Below are 23,444 nucleotides of genomic sequence, written 5' to 3' on the forward strand. Positions count from 1 at the left end.
GTTTTTAAATACAGAAGCAGTGGTATAGCTTTATAAGTGCTTGTCTGCAAAATTAAACTTTTTTTTTTTTTTTAATTGGTGATCCGATTCGCCAGTCATGAGAAAATCTAATGTAGAAGACATATGCAAATCAGGCTGGAAGTGCACTGGGGGTGTGTCTTTACACTTGGATGAAGCAGTCCAGAAACTTCTCCCATAGAAATTTGTGTAGTCCATTTTTTCCTATGTCCATATAAGCTACTGTAACAACTGAGTATCTCCAACAAGAAGGAAAACAATAGGAATTTTTTTTTTTTTTTACCAATATCAGGTTTATATAAATTTTACCACTATGTCATACACTTACATTTGTGCTACAGTCACATTACTCCCATCTGTTCCCTCATCTACTGCCTGTAACCTGCAGCCTCAGTCGCTATATGTGACTACAGCGCATTTTAGGAATTAAGAACACGCATGAAACTTATATTTTCCTGCAAAATATTTTATTGACCATTAGAAAATATAGATAGAGCACGATTCACAAGTAGAAATTATCAGGAATTTTACAATTCCTTTCTTCCATTCACATTGATACATGAAAAACCCCAGTTTTAAGCAATTTACTGACTGAAAAGAGGGATATATAACCTTCTCAGAAAATGAGGTAGATCCTGAGTGACGGTTCGGAGGATCGCGAAGGCTTCAATACAATGAATAATTCCACTTGGTGAGAAGACTGGAAAGTTCTAGTGAAGCATTTTCGGATGTCAGTTTGGTTAGAAGCAACATTGACAGAAACTAGGAGACTAATCCAACACGTATATACATCCCACTGCCGCGCTCCTTCGCTTGGAGTCCTCCAGTGCATGGAGTCCTCCAGAGCTTCAAATGGTGGGTATAGGACTCGGCGGACAGAAGAAGGTGCACCGATGTGAACAGGAAGAATAAAGTTCTGCCTCATAATTGGATTTAACGTTTTAAGGAGGATATGACAATTTTTGATGCTTCGCAGATCTCATGATCATATATGTAATCCAAGTTTCCTTGTCCATTTCCATGTTTTCCTGATTCGGACCGTGTCGTGTCATCGTTTCACCGTCCATCAGGACAAGGCTTCCTTGGTGCAGTAAAGCTGGGATATAGTTTTGCTTAGGACCGGTCCAAGGTTTCTGTAGGAAGATTAATGCAATGAAAGTGTCAGTGCAGCTGATCTGGTAGAGGGATATCCTGGTAAAAGGAGTTATCCCCTATGCACAGGATAGTTGATGACTTACTAGATCAGTGGGGTCGGACAAAGGCGGTGAACCATGCTCACTGCCCAGACAGACCAGAGCGGTTTTTGCAGACATGCTACCCTTTTCATAGCCCCTGTGTATTCTGGCGGCACTTACCTCTGCAGCTTTCCACATCTCACGTTGGACAGCAGCTTCTCTTTCTCCTCGGTGGAGGTACAACCATCATATGCAGAATACAGACTGTCGGTCACAAGAAGAGACGTTATCGTACATCCTATAATCTGTGGAGTAATGAAATCCAAAAGGACCGATCCATACGCTGTGCAGTGTAGGATTACATCAATCTGAGGAGGGCTTGCAATATCAGATCCGTTTGGTAGATGATTTTACCTTTTGTTGGAAAAATGTATACATGTACGGCCCATGACGCTAAGCACGGGCTATGACACAATTTATGGGGTGATACTCGTCTTATTATTATTGTTAAAGGGGTTTTCGGAGCTTAGAGAAAAAAAAAGGGTATAGAAAAAAGTAGCCTCATGTCGTCCCCACAGCTCAGATGTAATTTTCATTGTCATGCACAGCTCTGCGCAGCACAACCATTCTGATGCTGTGGATGCAATTACTAATGTAAAAGGACTACAGTTACCAGCATTCCTTCCAGACCCCATTCACACATCAGATTTTCAAAAATCTATACGATCCTTTTTAATGGACAGAATTTGCACACACAGGGTAATTTGCATGAAGGATCGGAGTATGAGGCGCTGCAGCAGCACAACGTATATTAGTGACCCATCACCCTGAAGTTACAACATTTGCACAATTATAAAATTAATAAATAAGAGTGATTCTGGGTGATCTGCTACCTTGCTGGGGTGCTGTATCTTTCCAGGATGGCGGCTGCCTTCTCACCGCTGACCCCACTGATCTGCATCAGCTGTCGGGCAAACACTTCTTTCACCGTCTGTGCCTGTAATCGAAACAAATCTTGTTTTATACAAATGAGCAGAACGGACCTGGAGGAACAAGCAAAACTGCAGCTCGATAAGAACGGGTTTTCTCTAAAATGGCTTCGTTTCTCTTTATAAACATAACAAAAAAATTAACTGCAGTATAAGTTGGCACGCATGCAAAACATAAGAGCATGGTCACACTGAGGCCATTAAAAAGAAAAAAACCTAAGCTAGAAACAAAATGAACATACATCCTGCAGTAAGTAAAAAGCAATAGTGCATATACATAAATGGGGTACTTGATAAAACAAAAAAAAGCATAAAAGGCACTCAGTCCTGCTCAGCTCTTTGATGTCACTTTGACACATGGTAAGGTGTTAACACTAGAGGTTGGGACCGCCCTGATTTGGGTGCACCTTGACTCTGCTGGGATGGCTTTTACTTTTTTTTTTAATAAAAAACGGTGTTTTCTAACTCCCCGATGTTATTTATATGCACTATTTCTTTTACGTGCACCAGGGTATTTATTTTTGTTTCTAGCTTAGGTTGTTTTTCTTTATAAACTAACTAAGTAACTCCACTAACGTAGGTGTAAGAAGTGGTGTACAAAGAGAAGAGCGGAAAAAAACCATATTTTATAGTTTTGTCACAAAGTAAAAAAGTGACTGATGTTTGCCCCCCCATGCTCAAACCCTTTTCCTGACCCTTGGGCCTTTCCGACAAAAGGCTTTCACCACTGTGTGGCAAAATGCTTGGGCCAAACGCCTTCTAATAGCTAATAGCAATCAACATGTCTGCCTCAATGGTACTGAATATGTGTCCATATTACAACCCACAAAAATGTTATGTACTCCATGCCTGTGTAGACATCCTCTCTGGTTGCTATTTGTTATCCTGACACCACATAGTGACATATATAGGTAACCTAAATTGATCTACAAGATAAAGAAGCGCAAAAAGATGAGTGTGTACAGGATCCTACATGCAGTGGAAGGAAACAGACTAGTACCGGTATATGCCATATCATCTCCTAACGCGCTCCTGTCCTTGTGTGTAGTTTTCATTCCTTTACCTTATTTTTCATGGCCCCCTCATTAAAGTCTTTGAACTCGATGAGGATGCAACGTTGGTCCTCGTGATGAAACGCTCGCTCACATTTACTAGCTTCCTCCTTGGTGCAGCTCAGCAAAGTCTTGTTCTGCAAGAATAGCATTAAACACTGACACAATCCCGCTAGATCAGCGCATAACTACCCATATGGGGTTCATGCACCTTGTGGTTGTGCTGCTCTCCCAACCTTTCACAGGTCCCCTATATATACACCACCTCCTGCTGACACGGGAGAGACCTGCATTTATTAATCATAGACAGGAAAAAGTGTCATGGGACATCGCCCAGGAGCAAAACCTTTGGTGGCGTCGGGTTTGTTTTTTTGTTCTGAACATATAAGTGAGAACTGCACCAAGCCACAAGTCCACTACCATAAAGGCTTCCACTCCCACTAGCTAATATCAGCTTCTTGGACCAAAGGCAGAGAAATAGACAATCATAATTAGAATTTGAGTTCTCACCGAATACATTGTCTGTAAATACCGAGTCATTATGGTCAGGTAGGCCGCAGACTCCCGCACGTCCTTGGTACGTTTGATGAAGAATCCATCGACCACCTAAAAGAATGATGAAACATTAACACACTAGTGGTCATCAATACTGGATATAAGAGGAGGAGGGCTGGTTATTTTGTGGCCAGAAACTAAAAAGTAACAAAACATTATAGACACCGTTTCGCTATTTTGATGGATGGGGGTTCACCAATTGCTCAGAGGGGCAGAAGTCCTGGGGTAATCATCGGAGCACGAGTAGACCTATGGAAAGTCTATAGATCCGCACACCACTCTGCTTTACTCCAGGAATTACCTCTGCATTTCTGCCCATTAGGTTTAGGTATGGGTGGGAATTTTATGACCCAGGTCCCCACTGGTATGTTATAGCAACCAGCTTTTTTCTTCTTCTAAGTTTAGTTATCTATTAAAATCACTATAAGTAATTGCCATTTTGCATGCAAACCGCACAGGCGTTTGTGAATCATGTTCCGTATACAGAGGAACTAAATTAAGGCAGAAAAATGGAGAAAAAATAAATCATATTACAAGGTTCCACATCGGACTTTGTAATGTATGTATCACCTGTGTATTCACTATAGCTTGCTGCAGGGTACTTTCAGGAATACTGAGGTGCTGAGCCGAGCCATAATCTTCCACCAGATATATCGGGTGCCGCAGACCGCACCTTTTGAGACGAAACTGCAGATGAAAATTAGAAAAAAAAATAGAATAAAAAATAAATAAATGTAACCAACACAAACCTGCATTCAGTATGTATGTTCCCATATATACAAGCTACTGAACATAGCATCTAAAAGGTTAAACAGCCAGGATATATATGGTCTTCAATCCCAGCCATTGTAAAGGGACCCCGATTGTCAGACCATTAGCGAGTGCACGGGCACAGCGTCTAGCATATATGCCGCGGATGACTTATATTACGGTACTTTGTCATTAATGTGACTATTCGTAGAAAATCAAGTTGCAACTACGGCACAGAAAGAGCTGATATTTCATGTAGCTCACTTGTCAGCTTTGCTGTGTAGACTGAGGCAGAGTTCTCAAACGTTTTCATTACAGGTAGGAAATTTACTTTGAGCAGACCCTGGTCATATTAGGGCGAATGGTTTATACTCTCATTTCTGTAGAAAAAATGCAGCAAAGGTCTGTATCTCCAATATGGATGCCTGCAATTTATACAGATACAATATTGTTTGTGTGTACAATAATGGAGATCACTTGCCATTCTGAAAATTTTGGAGAAAAAAGTCAATGATTGCCTAGACTGGGTCTAAGAAAACAAGGCAGTTTTTAAAGCAGCAGAAGATTAGATTTTACAACCTGTATCCACCGCATGCAGCTCTGGAGAAAAAGATTGACTTAACTAGAAAGGTACCGCAAAACTATAGGTCAAATAAACCACATGTGTAAAATAAAAAAAAAATGAAAAAGAAGCCTTGCCTTTTGTTCCCGAAAGCGGCCATCTATAATACTTCCACACAGGTCGTCCATTCTCTTTCTCTCAATAACATGATCCAGCACCAACTCCCGCGGTTGTGGAATTCGTAGCTGTCCTGTAAATAAAACAAAGAAATAAATCTTATCTATGTGTACAATACAGATATAGTTTCGCCGCCCTCATAACATGGTCAGGAGCAGAGAAGTTGGGGCAGGCAGATCACTCCTGCAACCAATTTCTTAATTGCCTGCTAAAATAGGGATTTTTGTGTACTCAGAGTAAAATCCTTTTCTCCGAGCCATTCATTGGGGGACACAGACCGTGGGTGTATGCTGCTGCCATTAGGAGGCTGACACTAAGTGATACAAAGAAAGTTAGCTCCTCCCCTGCAGTATACACCCTCCTGCTGGCTCTCAGCTCACCAGTTTGGTGCAAAAGCAGTAGGAGATCAATAACAACATATGAGCATATAGCATGTCACATTATATATATATGAGAGTATAGCATGGAAAATTATCAAAACAAGCACAAGCTAATAATAGGGTGGGAGCTGTGTCCCCAATGAATGGCTCAGAGAAAAGGATTTTACGGTGAGTACACAAAAGTCCCTATTTCTCCCTTGCCTCATTGGGGGACACAGACCGTGGGACGTCCCAAAGCAGTCCCTGGGTGGGGACAACATCAGATCAGGCCTTGTGAAACTGCTACTTACAAGTGCGCCACCACAGCCTGCAGAGTCCGCCTGCCCAGACTCACATGTGTGGAGGGTTGGAAGTTATAGCTCTTCAGGAATGCGTGTGGACTGGATGAACCGGCAAGGTTGCAGGCGTGCACTGCTGACGCCTGGTGCCTAGAAACCATGAAACCTTGATAGACAGGGAGATAGGCTGACATAGAGCATGGAAGGACTCCTGGATGGTGCAACGAATCCACCAAGCTAACATGGCCGATGAAACAGCTAAACCCTTCCTGTAACCGTCAGGAAGTCGTCCTCTTACAGTGAGGTAGCCCAAATAAAGCATCTAACCTTCGGAATGACGCCATCATCGAGACGTACCTACTTAGAGCACTCACCACGTCCAGATATGGGGAACCCATTCAGCTTTGTGGACTGGTATGGAAAGAGATGAGGTTAAAACGATACCCCTCATAACTGTGGGAATACCATACCACCTTGGTAACAAGGGACGGAGATGGCCTGAGGGCAACCTTGCCTTACTGGTCAGGGCCGTATTTAGAGTTTATGCTGCCCTAGGCACTTTTAGTGCTGCCTCCCCCTTTGGTGAGTATGACACTATCGGCAGTGACTTTGGCAATAATCGCTGATGTGAAAGGAGCCTTTTGCATCAGATCGGGCAGTTTTTCTTCATCTCATGTGTATAACGGATCACTTACAGCAACACTGTGTTTGGCCTCATTCATTCCCTATGGGATTTGCGGCACTTGCCGTGATCTGGCAAATGCGGTACCATACCTAACAAATTTTGAAGAAGGGAAAGCGACATAAGGTTTGTGGCGCGCGTAGTGCGTCACGGCAAATTTTAGGCAACGCCTCTGATCACACCCATTTCACAACTAGTCACACCCATATCCACGTCCCAACCACACCCATTTAGCACTGCTGATCACACTGTTTCATAAACAATAATTATAATCAAAAAAAAAAATGTGGCCACACAGTGCTCCATACTGTATAACGACCACACATGATGCTCAATACTGTATAACGACCACACATGATGCTCCATACTGTATAATGGCCACACATGATGCTCCATACTGTATAATGGCCACACATGATGCTCCATACTGAATAATGGTCACACATGATGCTCCATATTGTATAAAGGCCACATATGATGCTCCATACTGTATAATGGCCACACATGATGCTCCATACTGTATAATGGCCACACATGATGCTCCATACTGTATAATGGCCACACATGATGCTCCATACTGTATAATGGCCACACATGATGCTCCATACTGTATAAAGGCCACATATGATGCTCCATACTGTATAATGACCCCATATGATGCTCCATACTGTATAATGCCCCCCCTCCCATCTTGTATGCATGGCTCATCTCTCCCCCATCCTGTATGTATGGCTCATATTCCCCCCCTCCTGTATGCATGGCTCATATCCCCCCCCTCCTATATGCATGGCTCATATTACCCCCCCCCCTCCTGTATGCGTGGCTCATATTCCCCCCTCATCCTGTATGCGTGGCTCATATTCCCCCCCTCCTATATGCATGGCTCATATTCTCCCCCCCTCCTATATGCATGGCTCATATTCCCCCCTCATCCTGTATGCGTGGCTCATATTCCCTCCCTCCTGTATGCATGGCTCATACTCCCCCTCCCTCCTGTATGCATGGCTCATAATCCCCCCCCCCCTCCTGTATGCATGGCTCATCTCTCAACCCCCCCGCTCCTGCTCTTATCTTGCATGGCTCGGCTCCCTGTCCTCCTTCATCCCCCCGTCCCTCATACTCACCTTTCCCACACCGCATGGCAGCGCCGATCATCCCTCTAGCTCTGTCCCAACTCCCGACGCAGCACCTTCTTCCTGCGTGAGCGGTCATGTGGTACCGCTCATTAACAATAGGACTACTGGACTCGTGACCCCGACTAGAACTACTGAATGCAAGTAGTCAAAATGACTATACCAGTAGTCCTAGTGTTAAGGTCATGAATATGCCCATATTCATGACCTTAATGAGCGGTACCACGTCACCGCTCACTCAGGACGAGCTGCAGGCGCTGAGACGAGGTATCGCTGGAGCAGGGCGAGTATGACGTCTTCAAGGAGGGTGGGAGGCAGGAAGGCGGGCGGGGGGGCGGCCGGGAAAGGGGGGGTCTGGGGGTTTCTCAGGTGCCGCCCCCCGCATCGTCCTGCCCTAGGCACATGCCCTCAAGTGCCTAGTGGCAAATACGGCCCTGTTGATGGTAATACGGGAAAAAAAGTCTGAAAAAACAGGGAGGCTAGCTCCGAATACTCGTCAGGATGAGATCACAGAGAAAAAAGGGGCGACCTTCGTGATAGTAAAGTCTGTTTGGATGAAAAAGGAGTCTACTGTAAGACTCCTAGGAACATTAAGGTCCCAAAGATCTAACGGTATGTGATAGGGAAGAACCACAGGTGAAGATTCCCTGCAAGGAAGTCCATATTTGCAGTTTTGTTGCGGAAAAATACTAGTTCCGCAATCGAGAAAAACTGACATGGTCTGAGGATCTCCCAGGATCACTGGGGCTCTTTCTGCTTCCGAGAAGATCTCGGAAGTAGTGGAAGAGGGGTTATGGAAAAAGGAACCATGGAAGAACCAGAGCATGTACTGCGATGGCTTTTAGATCTGGAGGCCGAACCATGAACGTAGAGTACATTGGCGTTCAGTCTGGACGCCATCCGGCCTACATCTGGAGTGCTCTAGAGAAGACAGATCTGATGGAAGACTTCCGGGTGAAGTTCCCACTCACAGGCGGGACCCTGACAGCATCTGCCGCCCAGAGTTCTACTCTTGAGATGTATAGTGCCAAGATCACCGAATGATAGATCGTGGCCCGACAGAGAATGTGAGGTACCTCGGCCATGACGCCCGACCGTGGGTCTGTGCTAGATGATTGACGTATGGCACAGACGTGGGATTGTCGGATTGAATCGGATGGGGTGACCCGCCAAAAGGCAGTGGACCTGCTGTAGAATTAGCCATACCGTTCGGATCCCTAGAAGAATGAGTAGTCACTAATAACCATTGAATCCAGGAGAGAGGATGGGGAAGGACTTCAGAGGCTACCCCCTGAAAGCCTGATTGACCTGCAGAAAATGAGAGGAGCGAAGGAAACCGCTTCCATTGTCGTCACCAATTTCTCTCAGAACCCTCCTAGCAAATCGAATGGAATGAGGGGAGAGTGAACAAATGCACGAGCTCCCCGTTGAAGGGCCACGGCCTTGTCTCAAGGGAGAATCACCGACCTTCTGGAAGATTCCAGGATTGTCCTCAAAAAAAAAAAAAAAATTTACTGAGCTGGAAATGAGGGAAAACTTGTCTATGTTTAGCCGCCAGCCCAGGAGAGAGGGTATCGCAAGGGACGTAGACGACTCAGCGGAGGGCTGGAAGAGCGGCTAAAAAGACGACCAGATAGGGCAGGACGACCACGCCTCTAGGTGCAAGAGGAATATGAAGGCCGCCATAACCCTTGCAAACACTCTGGGTGAGGTAGCAAGGCCGAAGGACCGATAAGGTCCCTTATCCTGAGCAGATATGGCCCAGATCCTGCTTCTGTGGCCAAAGCTGGATTGGTTCCTGTTGCAGATTAGCACCAGTCTCAGTGCAGAAATACAGGATCCATTTCCGGAGGAAATGAGAGGGGGGGAAGGGTAGGAAGATGGCCCCCGAGAACACAACAGGCGCCTCTCGTTTTGCACGAGAAGCGCCAGAATCGTGGGATGGGCCGCCGGAACGCGCCATAGCGTTGGCAGCGCCTCCGGGTTGCGGCCGTTTAGGCCGCAAGTCAGGGACTAAATTTTTTGGTGCCTGCTAGAACAGTTACCGGCCAGGCCACAAGCCGGGGGCTAAATTTCTCAGCGTGCGATCCTGATTCCCCTGCCGGAAAAGAAACCGGCTTGCCGGGGACTAAATTTTTGAGGGCAACACAGGTTATCGGTTTGCAGCCTAGTGCGGGCCGAGGCCGGGCACTAAATTAGAAGCACCCGACCGAAAAGAGGGCAGCGGGGAAAGAATGCTGACCGGAAAGTCCGGAGGATCGCGCTGCAGGAGCCCCCCAGGGTCCCAAACTTACCACCAGAGCTGGAGGGAAGGCAGAGACGGCACTCTGCTTGCAGGTGAGGGTTGTAGACAGTGCAGGAACCCTCTATCCACCATCCCCTTTGAGGGGGAGATGAAGAGGGACCATCCAGCCCCATGCAGCATCGCTGTTCAATTAGTGGTGGTGCAGCGAGAGCAGCACGGATGCCATAGGGGCCTCTGTGTATCCTAAGGGTTCACTCCCCTAGGATTTCACAGGGCTGTGTCCGGCTGTAGCCTGGCTCAGAAAAGGGTACATGGAGGCGACATTCCGTGTTTCCGTCTGTTGCTGGTCCAGGGAGATCGGAGCCCTGAAGAGAACCGTCGCCCCTGAGATAGCTCAGGCATGGCATCCCACGTCGCAGGAGAGGGGACGGGGAGGCGACACTTGCCCTGCTCGCCTGTTGATGTTTGGGGGAGATCGGCCCCTTGAAAGGGTCCGTCGCCCCAGTCTTCCTCTTGCGCAAAAGGGCTAGCAGGAGGGTGTATACTGCAGGGGAGGAGCTGAGAGCCAGCAGGAGGGTGTATACTGTAGAGGAGGAGATAACTGTCTTTGTATCACTTAGTGTCGCCTCCTAGTGGCAGCAGCATACACCACAGTCTGTGTCCCCCAATGAGGCGAAGGAGAAATAAACATTTATAGATCACCGTGAGGAGCACTACAAGTAGCAGCAGCCTAGCTAGGAAAACAGCATTAACAAAATGGTGGCGGTAGGTAGATGCCAGCTAATAAAAGATCTTCAGATCCTTCCATTTACTCACTGTATGTTACTTTCCCTTGCTCAAATTTTTTTTTATTTGGCATAGTCCTGGAACCCATCCTTACCGGGCACTGGTTGCACTTTCTCTTGCGCGATCCACAGAAAGTCTCCAATGTGCAGCTTGCGTACATCAAAATGGACTCCGTTTCTTTTTAGTTCTGAAACCAATTCCTGTTTTCTATGTGTCGAGCCCCTGAAAGAACGGATGCGAAACCAAATATGGCTGTGAAAAATGACTGCAAGTTAAAAACCATCCGTCAGCACATGCTCTCCACGCCAGTGAGTGGCCACACATTGTGTGCAGCTCCGTCCATTGATGTTTATGGCCATTTTAATATCCGTAAACCTTATAAACTACAATGAAGGCAGCCATGTGAATGCATAGTCTCAGGGTAGCATGGGACCCCATTCCCTTTACAGGAGGGGCCCAGCAAATGAATCCTCACTTATCAGATATTTAAGGCATGATATGGAGGTACATTATACAGGTCTCAGATGGAAATATTCTTATTTATAGGGTTGTTATGCAGCAACTCAGAGTAGCAATGTGGTTCTGTTCCCGATAAATGTTGTGCATGCCGTAATCATTCATGTTATCAGCATGTTTGAGCCCAAACGTCTAGATTTCAGGGCTGCACTCACATTTTAGCTCCATTTTTTCATTTGCACGCATATAGTGTATGTATATAATGGTCACAATTGAGAAAGAATATAGCAATAAAAATATACATCCATCCTTGGCGTTATACAGTGTTACTCCCTCATACCATCATTATGAAACGTTAGATCCAGACGTATGGAGCAGAATTAGGTCATAAATGCTTATCATTATACCACGCAGTTAGCAAATATACCCCGCACAATGTCCTCACTGCTTTACCCTGTCGTTTCAATGAAGTCAACACAAAGGATCACATTGAACTGGCCCGGGCGCAGGGTGAAGTCCGGCATGTGGTTGTATGAGCTGGGCACAGGATCTTCCCTTGCCTGACTACTGCTGCCCGAGAAGAAGGGCAGGGGAACAGTTTTATGAGATGGGGCTCTGCAATAAAAAAGAAAGAATCTTGTTACATAGCACAATCACATAATCAGAAATACTGAGGCAAGCAGCTATAGGGGTGCAGAGGTAACATATAGTGCAGAGGTAACATTTTAACCTGGGCCTAAGGGTTTGGTTATATTATCTGGTGGCACTTAACCCCCAATCAGCCACCTATTAGCCGATCGTCTGTTATTTAATAGCCGAATTACACTGGACATGGCCCTTCAGATATGCACTAAACGAGCTATCATTGATCGCTCAGTGCGCATAGACTGACACTGTTCTCGGTAGCAAATGTCCCATTTAAACGGGATGATGTGCTGTTGAGAACAATGATCTACTGTACAAGCCAAAAGAGAATTTTGCTAGAGGAACAAGAAAAACACCGGTGATGATCGGATCGGCAGCCTGTCATTAATCATGATGATTATAGTGAAACGCGCGATCCTGGAAGAAATGATGCTACTATTATAGATGACACATGGTAGAGACGGAGACCCTTACTGATTTTTCCATAGGGCTCAGGAGCTGTAAGTTACGTATCCAGTAGTATGGGCAGTGTAATCCATAAAGGATAAAAAAAACCCCAAGGTGACTGTAAAATGGGATTGTGCATGACTCCATTTACTCGTCTGCAATCTCTGTACAGTAAAGTCAATCCCATGCGGTATCAGTAGGCGATTGCTGTGTCTGCCATTTGCAGTAACGCCACGTGGCACAATAACACCGGGTCTAGGGGCAATTTAATATGTGTCTATAAAGTCTCCAATCATTCCTAATAACAGCTTCTGACATCTGCCATCATGTTACTGGCTCAGTGTCTGTACGCAGCATGTTCTGGTGATCTGTACAGCGGTCTGACGTGGGGGGATCTGCACAGCGGTCTGACGTGGGGGGATCTGCACAGCGGTCTGACGTGGGGGGATCTGCACAGCGGTCTGACGTGGGGGGATCTGCACAGCGGTCTGACGTGGGGGGATCTGCACAGCGGTCTGACGTGGGGGGATCTGCACAGCGGTCTGACGTGGAGGGATCTGCACAGCGGTCTGACGTGGGGGGATCTGCACAGCGGTCTGACGTGGGGGGATCTGCACAGCGGTCTGACATGGGGGGGGATCTGCACAGCGGTCTGACATGGGGGGGGATCTGCACAGCGGTCTGACGTGGGGGATCTGCACAGCGATCTGATGTGTGGACGACAGTAGGCAAAAACAACAGAAGAGCAAAAAAAAGTAAAGCAATACATGCATAGATGTTGAAAAATGTTGCAGTCTTTATATGCATGGTTTCACTTACACTAAATTTTGGATTTTTTCTCTCGGGTGCAGTCTATCACCCTCCTCTTGATCTTCCTCAGATGCCGTGGAGTGACCTTGTCTGACACCATTATTCCTGTCTCCAAGAGCTTCCTCAGCAGCTTCCAGTCTCTGTGCGAGCTGTAGCCCCTTGTCGGTAAGAGAATATCTGTAGAGACGATATTCAGGATAATAAATGGGGGGCCATCAGCAAATACAGATCAGCAAGTAATCGTGGACGGTGATTTTTCTGCTGTCTGAATTTATGGTTAAGACTGTCTTCCCATCATGGTAACGGCTTCAGTGCCATATACCTCTGATACCGGTGCTGTATACCACTGTGTAGACGGACATATACTGTGTCACCCTTAGAGTCCCATTGTTAAAGAGAAAAAACATGCAAACTTCTGCATGCCTCAGATTTCTAACAGCGGCATAACACGCTTTTTTTTTTTTTCTTTTACATTAGAAGTCTCATAGCTTTAGGGTCCGATTGCTCTGAACATATCTAACATATAAAGGGGCTACCACAAGCCACCGGTCACATTCTGGCTTTTGATCTTCAGAAAATTAGATCAAAACAAAACGTTATAAATGCAGATTACTGTAATATTTTTCAACATGAAGTGGCAAAACGATGACAGTGTGAGATCATTTCATAGGACGCTGGAGTAGACGTGTGTAGCCGGAGTTCCATGTGAATGACCCGAGCGGTGGGGGGGGGGGTCCTCAGGCTCACAGTAATGTTTGGCTACTGACTTCACAGACGCCTTACATACACACCGGATCCTAAAGAGGTCACCCGACGTCTGTGGCGTTTCGCCGTCATGCACCCAGCAATGGATGGAAAGTCTCCAGAACAACTGTTTTCTTTAGGTCGTATAATAAACAGCAAGACACAATCCTCTCCATCTCCAATACCTTATAACATGGTGAGATTCAGTAGGAAGTCTCTGAAAGGCTCGCTGTGTTACCTGGCCGGGCTGTGAGTCTTGATGACCAATTCCTTCTGAATTAACGTGCTAACAGAAGACCAGGCTGTGTATTTATTGCTGGGGTCCGTCTGCAGGAAAGGACACATGACGTAAGCTACTTACAGGTCTCTCTGTAATATCAAGGAACATCAATGATGACCAACGCCAAAATGTGAGGATAATCAAAAGAGAAGTAAAGTATTGCGATAGTGTGTTAGGGTCCGGCACTCACTGAAGACAGTACGCAACGTGTCCGAGCACGGACATTATACCAGGGAAGCAGAAGTGCGGTAGTAGAGACGGCATCAGCCCCAGGCGGAGCCCGTGACCTGCCGGAGAGCAATGAACAAGCTCCGCACCACCATTCATCACACACACCACAAAGGGAAGAAGGATCTCGCTTCCAGACCTCATCTCATCGCTGTGCAAAACTAAATGTGGGATATTGTTTGACGCTGATGTTACATTAGGACACTGAGTACCACCATTTACCCGAGCTCTGCAATAAATACATATATTATAAGAATTTACTTAATATTAATAATAATAATATATTGTTAATATTAAGCAAATTACTACATTGTAATTATTTTTTTTTTTTTTTTTTTTTTGTTTAAATAGTTTTTTTATTGAAAGCAAACATGCACAATACAATTTATGCACTGTCCAGTATTTTACAAAAATTTTAACATTTTCCAAACCCCCAACAATCCCAACCATACCCAAACCTCCCCCTCCCCTGACAGCTCCTTCCCAGTTATACTTTTGTTACCAGTATTGATGGTTCCTTGAGCCATTTGACTCACTTATGTTCGCTTGTTCCTCTAGCACTCTCTTCCTTTCAGAGGCTCTCACTCTCCCATTTCCCATAACTATTCATCCCAGCTCGAGCCACGGAGACCACATTTTGTCAAACGTTTCTATTTTCCCACGTCTTTTATAGACCCCCTTTTCCAGATTGAGACCATGTTTAACATAATTCAGGAATTCACCCCTCGTAGGCGGTTCCTCCTTGATCCAGTTCCTTGCTATTACCTTCCTTGCCATGTATAATAGCCTAGCTATTGCTATCTTCCAGATGTTATCCACTCCAATTTCCTCTACATATCCTAGTATACACACTATCGGATCTCTCGGCACTCTGCATTTATACGCCCCTTCCACACGGCTCATTACCACCAACCAGAAAGCAACCAGTCTTGGACATGTCCACATCATGTGGTATATTCCTGCATTCCCATTCTTACATCTCGGGCATTCAGAGTCAGCACGCAACCCCGCTCTGCACAACACTTCCGGTGATTTATAGACTCTGTGCAAGATGTACAGCTGCGATAGTCTATACGGCTCGCTCAGCGACACTCGTGGAACCGACTCCAACACCGATTCCCAGGTTTCATCCTCCATTGGGCCTAAATCTCTTTCCCATTTCGCTCTCGCTTTTAAAGGGAAGTCTAACAAATATGCATGTAGAAGGTCCTTATAAAGGGTGGTAATGACTCCCCTTGTGGACCCTTCCCCACACACGTATTCCAGAACTATGTCCTCTTGGATCTCAACACCACCGCTCCTGTTTTGAGCTTTAAAAGCATGTTTCATCTGAGCATATTGATACTCCCCAGTCGGTCTCAGTCCAAACTCCCCTTGCAGCTGCGAAAAGGACTTTAATCCTCGTTGTTGAACTATCTGAGCCACCAAGTGGATTCCTTTGGCCCTCCACTCCGTCAGCACTCCAAGGGCCGCAAACTCAACCAAATTATTATTAAACCATATCGGTGTAAATTTAGTCAGCCCCGTAACCCCCCGAATCTGTCGCAGTCTGGTCCATAATTTATATATCAAAAACATAGTTGGGTATAATTTCCCCAATACTCCCAAGGAACCATCCTCCAGACACTGCGCTACCGGTCGTCGGTCTGTCACCCTCTCCATCAAGTGCTGTACCGCACTGGAGGACACCTCCCGTGCCCAGCCCTTCAAATGCTGGCTCTGGGCTGCAAGAAAGTATAACTCAGGATTGGGTAAAGCCAATCCTCCATCTTCCTTGGGTCGCTGAAGCGTCTCCAGGCGAATACGTGGGTACCGCCTCCCCCATATCAGACTTCTAAATAGAGCATTAATCTGCCGGAATTTCCCACGTGGAATCCAAACTGGCGCGTTATGTAGGACGTAGAGTAATTTGGGCATCAGAACCATTTTAATTAGATTAACCCTCCCCACCACCGATAAGTGCAATTTATTCCATGCATCCACTTTTGCTTTAAGGGCGCCCACGAGAGGTGTCAAATTCCTATACAGAAACTCTGTAACTGGCATCGAGATCCATATTCCCAGGTATCTGAAAAGGGATACCACCCTAAGCCGCCCCTCTCCCAATGGCTCACTTCTGCTCTCCTCCACCCCATCCACCTCAAAGAGGACCGATTTATCCCAGTTTATCCTCAATCCCGATAAGTCTCCAAATTTCCCAACGATCTCGATAGCCCCATTCAAGGCTTCATCCGGGTCCGCTAGGAACAGTAGGATGTCGTCTGCATATAACGCAATCTTCTCCTCAACACTCCCATAACTGAACCCAGGGACTTCATCCGACTGTCGGATCTTGGCGGCCAATGGCTCCACAGCTAAGGCAAACAGAAGGGGCGACAGTGGGCAACCCTGCCTCGTACCTCTGGCCAGCTTTATAGGCTGAGAAAGTTCCCCATTCACTCTAATTCTAGCTGTTGGTAGTGAATATAACAGTTGAGTCCACGCCACAAATTGCGGGCCAATACCCATACATTTCAACACCCGCCAGAGATATCCCCACTCCACACTGTCAAACGCCTTATGGGCGTCCAAGGATGCAATAACCCTTCGGCCACAATTGTCAGACTTCAGCTGCAGGTTCATATGCAGCCTCCGCAGATTAACCGCTGTAGATCTGTCAGGCATAAAACCAGACTGATCCGGATGCACAAGGTTAGTAATGACACTAGACAGACGGGTAGCTAACACCTTGGCCAAGAGCTTGACATCAATGGTTAACAGAGAGATTGGCCGATATGACTCAGGCTTCCCCAGATCCTTATCCTCCTTCGGAATAACCACTATAATAGCCTCCCTCATAGATGCTGGGAGATACCCTTTACATCCAGCCTCCTCCAGTACTAACTTTAATCTGGGAATCAGCACTTCCTCCAAACTTTTATAGATTTCGGCTGGTAACCCATCAACCCCAGGTGCCTTCCCATTGGCCATAGACTTCAGCGCCCGACTCAGTTCCTCCTCGGTGATAGGGGCATCGAGGCTCACCCTATCCTCCTCACTCAATTTCGGAAGACCCAGACTCTCAAGGAAAGTCTCCATATCTCCGGCTGACTCATTGACCCTGGAGGAATATAGGTCCGCGTAAAAGTCCGCAAAGACCTTTATAATATCAGGTGTTTCAGATACCCTGCTCCCCCCATCCGAAACCAACGAGTGTACATATGAGGTACTACGCTGAGCCGCGGCTACCACCGATAGCATGTGTCCCACTGTTTCTCCCTCCTGAAAATAAGCCACCCTCTGAAACTCCCGCTTCCTTTCAGCTTTTCCCAGCAGAATCTTTTCCATACAATTTTGCGCTGTTCTCAACCTTTTCTCTGCCTCGGAGGTCCCCAGTACTACCATCTCGTCCTCCGCGGCTTTCAACTCTTCCAATGCCACTCTCTCCGCTTCCCTTGTCCTCCTCTTACACCTACTAATGTCTCTAAAAAGTAGCCCTCTCAGATACGCTTTCATTGCATCCCAAACAGTCAGAGCATCAGTACTCCCATCATTTAACGCAAAGAATTCCGTCACCTCCTTCCCTATACCGTCCAAGTCAATACTCTGTAACCAGTTAGGGTGGATCTTCCATTCTCTCCCGCTTGTAGTCCGTGTCCCCAACAACCTAATCTCCACCTCAATTGGACTATGATCCGAAAGGGCCCTCGGCAGATAACGCACCTCCCCCACCATTGTGTCCAACAGGCGGTTACCCAGTGCCATATCAATTCTGGATAGCGTAGCATGAGCCGGCGAATAGCACGAGTATCCTCTCTCCCCAACATGTCTGACTCTCCATAGATCAATCATGCCTAATTCACGCACATAGGTTCCAAATGTTGTAGTGTGCCCCTCCGACCTATTCTGGGCGTTCTTATTTTTATCCCAAAAGTCATCGCATATATTGTTCAAATCCCCAATAATTAAGAGTGGCAGTGGTTCCCATCGTTCCACCCTCTCCAATACCTCCCTGATCTTCTTACTTGAATATGGAGGTGGAATATACATTGCCGCAACACACAATCTCACTCCATACAATATACATTGTATCACCACATACTGACCCTCAGCATCCACGCATACTTTCACCTCTTCATACTGCACTCCCACCGGCACCAACACTGACACACCTCTTGAGTACGTCGAGAAGGTAGAGTGATACCCTTTCTGTATCCAACGTCTATTTAGTACGTCCACTTTCTCCTGTATCAAGTGCGTCTCTAGCAAGCATATCATAGAAGCCCGTTGATCCTTCGCATACTGCAAGCTCGCAGCTCTCCTAGACTTATCCGCCAGGCCTCTCACATTCCAGCTCAATATCTTAAAGCGGTCCCCTATTATGTGACTCATCATCCTTAGTTATGTCAATACTCCCGGTTCTGAGCTGTCTAACTTCCCTCCCCACCCTCACCCCTCCCCCCCCTCCCCCACACCCCCCAATATTATACATTCTGCCTCTTATCAAGAGTGGGGCACCATCACCCGTTGCAAACACTCTTGCTAAACCTTCTCTTTCCGCCTCCCGCTACCGTTTATAACAGAATTCGGCGCAATTCTTAGAAGAACAGTATAATTAAACCTGTATTATATTACAACTGCAAGAACTAAATAAACTTTTTAGTACGCTGCACATCCTTCCTCCCTCATATTTCACCGCCGCACCAGCTCTCCCAGTGCGTTCCCTGAGTAATACCCAACTCCACCCTTCAACCTTCACATTTCAATTACCAGTGTACTGTCAGTCAATCTCTTTTTTTCCCCTTTTTGAAAGAATTAAGATACCTCCCGACCAACCCGCCCCACATTTTCAATCTCCTTTCCCTTTAAGTTTTTTAGCGTTAAGATCTATCCACTGGGTAGCGTCCTCCGGCGTCTGGAAAAAGTGAATCTTATCCATCGCTACCACTCTCAGTCGTGCCGGAAACATCATGGAGTATTGCACTCCCAGTTCTCTCAGCCGTCTCTTGATACCCGTGAACATCATCCGTTGTTTCTGTACCAGGGCGGAATAGTCGGGGTAAATAGCGATTCTTTGACCTCCAATTGTCAGATCCGTCATGTCCCTAGCCTTCCTCAGGATAATGTCTCTGTCTCTGTAGTTTAGGATTTTGGCAAGCATGGTACGGGGACTTGCTCCAGGGACAGGTGGTTTCGGTGGGACCCTGTGGGCTCTTTCTACCGCAAATACTTTTGTCAGTGCTGCATCACCAAAAGTCTCAAGGAGCCAGCTTTCAATATACTCCGTGGGATTCCTCCCCTCAGTTTTTTCAGGGACACCCACTATGCGAATGTTATTTCTTCTGGACCTATTCTCCAGATCCTCATTTTTCGCAGCTAGCTCCGATATTGTTTGAGCAAACTTCCTCTCCGCTTTCTGCAGCTGCACTATATGGTCTTCTGCCGTGCTCACTCTTTCCTCCACAGCCCCCACACGTTTGTCAATCTTCTGCAGGGCTGCATTTATCTGGGCTGTATACATTGTAATTATTAATAAAGTAAATTACTATAATAAATATATATTTATTTTTTTGCTTTGCTTTTAAACATTTGAAAAATCCCTTTAAAAAAAAATAATTCTGCACTTGATTCTGATGCAGATGTGGTGGGTGTAAGCTGGGATCAGCGTGACGTACTGTACGGCGTTGACCTTGTGGGATGGAGCAGGACAGAGGACCCATTGTAAAAGGGTCACCCCAGGGCGAGACATAGTAGCTCATTCAATGTGAGACTTGAGGTCTGGAATTCAGAGGAGCATTTGTTTCGTGGACGAGGATCTGTTCCTTATAACTGGGATGATTTATACGGGTTTGTTCTTTTATTTCGTATCTGATCGCACCATGTTCAGCATTTGTACCTTGTACGTGAAATCAATGGGTCCATGACCCCATGGATGGCAATACAGGAGCCGTTTGGCAATGAAATACCTATATATTATTATTACTTTTCTTTTCTTCTTTTACTGTATAGTATAGCATCTTTTTATAGGAAAAAAAAATATCAATGATATTTACCAGGGCTTTATGATTAGCGCACAGTATATGCCATACGCAGTGTGACATACTGATTTAGTCCTAGGCCTACGCACACACTATTTATTCCCATCATACACCAAATGAAAATTTTATCCATCTTGCCATTGCCATTTTTCCCAGCTAACACTTCAAACTTTAATAAAAGAAATCTGGAACACAATACTTTATAAAAGTAAATGATTTCTCACTATGGAAGCGTTCCTCTGCAGCTCTTACCAGTGTGAAGGACTTGTCGCACAGGGCCTGCGCTTCTCGCTGCAGCTCGCTCTTGCTCATGTAGCCTTTATAATTTGGATTCTTTAGGGAATAAAAATCAAATAGAAATGACTATAGTTGTAATGTCAGAAGGAGCTGTGGGGGAAAACAACATGGGGTGGAATTAAAAGGGTTGTCCAGCTTTGGGGCTCAAGTCTGCAGTCACTCTGCGCACAGTCAGGATTCTCCGGTGTCGGGAGCGGGTGGTGACTGCAAGTATGCGATTTGTATACTTGTGGTCACATTCCGACTAGACTTGTCCAGCCTCGCTCAATTCACTTGCATTAAGCGAGGCCTTAAGTCTAGTTGGCACGTGATCACATGTATGCAAATTGCATATTTGCAATCATGCACTGGAGAATCCTGACAGCACACAATGTGCGCAGAGTTGCACAGAGTGACTGCAGAATTGAGTCCCAAGCCTGCACAACGCCTTTAAAATTCTCGCCTTTACATATGTCATATATGATAATAGAGATATGGTTAGTTCCTTTAGCCTGCACTCACTCGTTAAGCACCTGAAGGCTGACGGCGGGTATAACTTGTGTCTGTACCACTGCTTGTATCTACGTGCAGGCAGTATGTACATTGCTTACCTTGCTCTCCGTGTAGAGGGTGAGCAGTACTGCGTAACCTCCTGATCTCCTCTGTGGCACATACTCCCGCTGCTTTTTTCCATCAGTCTTTTTCTTTTTCTATCACGACACAAGCAATGTCCCATCAGAGCACAAGACATTACACATTGCATTGGCTTAAAGGGAACCTGTCAGGAGCGTTAGGGCCACTGCATGAATTACATTGCTGGACAGAGCAGTAAGAGACAGATTCACTCATTCATTCCCGGCTGCAAATGGATATGACATTGCTGAGAAAATCAACTATGAGTCTATATGCAAATGAAGTTGCAGGTGCCCTGAGGGCGGGACCATTCCTGACAAGCGCACCAATCCTCGGCATTATCCCCTGCCTAGCACCACCCCCATGGGCTTGAGTGATGTCTGTAGAGAATCAATGCCCGCCCTCTGTGCACTTCCAGCCTCATTTACATAAAGATTATACAAGTAGTCCCTGTGTGACAGGTTCACCTTAGAGGGAAACGATCATCAGAAAATAACTACCATAATTATTGAAATCAGGTTTATTATTATTTTTTTTTATTATTATTTTGACAAGGTTTTATTTTCCCTATCGCAATCTTTATAAAATTATATAATATTATTGAAATTATTAATTTAAAGCTTCTGGCCAAGGTGTTGGCTCTCCGCCTCTCTAGTGTTATTGCGAGTCTGGTGCACTCGGACCAATCTGGCTTTATGCCGGATAGATCAACGGCGATCAATTTGCGGAGAAAATATGTAAATTTGCAGGTAGAGTCTGATAACTGTGGTCGAAGAATGATTGCATCGCTAGATGCGCATAAGGCGTTTGACAGTGTTGAATGGGGATACCTCTGGCAGGTGCTGGAACGTATGGGGTTTGGTCCGCAGTTTGTGGCCTGGATACAGCTGTTGTATTCATTACCGTCGGCTAGAATTAGAGTAAACGGGGAGCTGTCTCGACCTATAGAGCTGGCTAGGGGTACTAGGCAGGGATGCCCGCTCTCACCCCTCCTGTTCGCGTTGGCTGTAGAACCTCTTGCTGCTAAGATTCGGCAGTCTGATAGGGTCCCTGGGTTTAGGTATGGGAAAGCAGAGGAAAAAATAGCGTTATACGCGGATGATGTTTTGCTGTTCCTGGCGGATCCAGACGATTCACTAAGAGGGGCCATTGAAATTGTTGAGAGATTTGGTACTGTGTCGGGACTAACAATTAATTGGGATAAGTCGGTTCTTTTTAGGGTGGATGACGTAGGAGAGAATGTGAGTGAGGATGTTGGGGATGAGAGGCTAAAGGTGGTTTCCCAATTTAAATATCTTGGAATATGGATTTCGGTGCCAATTGCGGAGTTCCTGCAAAGGAATTTGACTCCTGTTATGGGGGTACTCAAGGCGAAGGTAGATGCCTGGAATAAACTACATCTATCGGTCGTCGGTAGGGTAAACCTTATTAAAATGGTCCTGATGCCAAAAATTCTATATGTTCTACGTAAAGCACCAATTTGGATCCCTCGGGGGAAGTTCAGGCAGATTAATGCCCTCTTTAGAAGTTTGATATGGGGAAGACAATATCCACGTATTAGCCTGGAGACGCTTCAGCGACCCAAGGAAGATGGTGGATTGGCTTTGCCCAACCCGGAAATATACTTCCTTGCGGCCCAGAGCCAGCATTTGAAGGGCTGGGCGCGAGGGGCGTCATCCAGTGCAGTACAACATCTAATGGAAGAGGTGACGGACCGACGACCGATGGTCAGGTGTTTGGAGGATGGCTCCTTGGGCGCTTTGGGGAGAGTATACCCAACCCTGTTCCTGATTCGCAAATTATGGAATAGACTAAGGCAGATTCGCGGGGTTACAGGGTTGACTAAATTCACACCGATATGGTCTAACAACAATTTAAAGGAATTTGAGGCCTTGGGGGGACTGATGGAATGGCAGAATAAGGGAATTTGCTTTGTTCACCAGATAATTTCAGCAGCAGGCATTGAAGTCCTTTTCCCAATTGCAGGCAGAATTTGGGCTGCGATCCACAGGGGAATATCAGTATGCGCAGATGAGACATGCCTTTAGAGCTCAGAATAAAAAGGTTGATATCAGGGTTCAAGATGATATAGTGTTGGAGTATGTGTGTGGTGACGGGACTACAAG

At 46.0% G+C, this 23,444-nt stretch overlaps 1 protein-coding gene across 4 annotated transcripts in view; it reads right to left on the reverse strand.

Moving 5' to 3' along the window:
• Positions 1-472: 472 nt before the first annotated feature.
• The window catches only part of MUS81 (MUS81 structure-specific endonuclease subunit), a 97,825-nt gene continuing 74,853 nt past the window's right edge, over positions 473-23,444 (reverse strand). For all 4 annotated transcript variants that reach the window (XM_069740560.1, XM_069740561.1, XM_069740562.1 and 1 more), the window contains 13 exons: positions 21,297-21,395; positions 20,662-20,742; positions 14,123-14,211; positions 13,150-13,317; positions 11,692-11,853; positions 10,877-11,004; positions 5,239-5,351; positions 4,360-4,476; positions 3,745-3,840; positions 3,246-3,371; positions 2,087-2,190; positions 1,374-1,457; positions 473-1,151 (listed from right to left, as the gene is read on the reverse strand). In XM_069740560.1, coding sequence (XP_069596661.1) covers positions 1,085-1,151; positions 1,374-1,457; positions 2,087-2,190; positions 3,246-3,371; positions 3,745-3,840; positions 4,360-4,476; positions 5,239-5,351; positions 10,877-11,004; positions 11,692-11,853; positions 13,150-13,317; positions 14,123-14,211; positions 20,662-20,742; positions 21,297-21,395 — 1,434 coding nt within the window. In that variant the 3' untranslated portion in view covers positions 473-1,084. The remainder of the gene's footprint in view (positions 1,152-1,373; positions 1,458-2,086; positions 2,191-3,245; positions 3,372-3,744; positions 3,841-4,359; positions 4,477-5,238; positions 5,352-10,876; positions 11,005-11,691; positions 11,854-13,149; positions 13,318-14,122; positions 14,212-20,661; positions 20,743-21,296; positions 21,396-23,444) is intronic.

Source organism: Ranitomeya imitator, chromosome 9 (assembly GCF_032444005.1).
Source record: "Ranitomeya imitator isolate aRanImi1 chromosome 9, aRanImi1.pri, whole genome shotgun sequence".
NCBI classification, from domain to species: domain Eukaryota; kingdom Metazoa; phylum Chordata; class Amphibia; order Anura; family Dendrobatidae; genus Ranitomeya; species Ranitomeya imitator.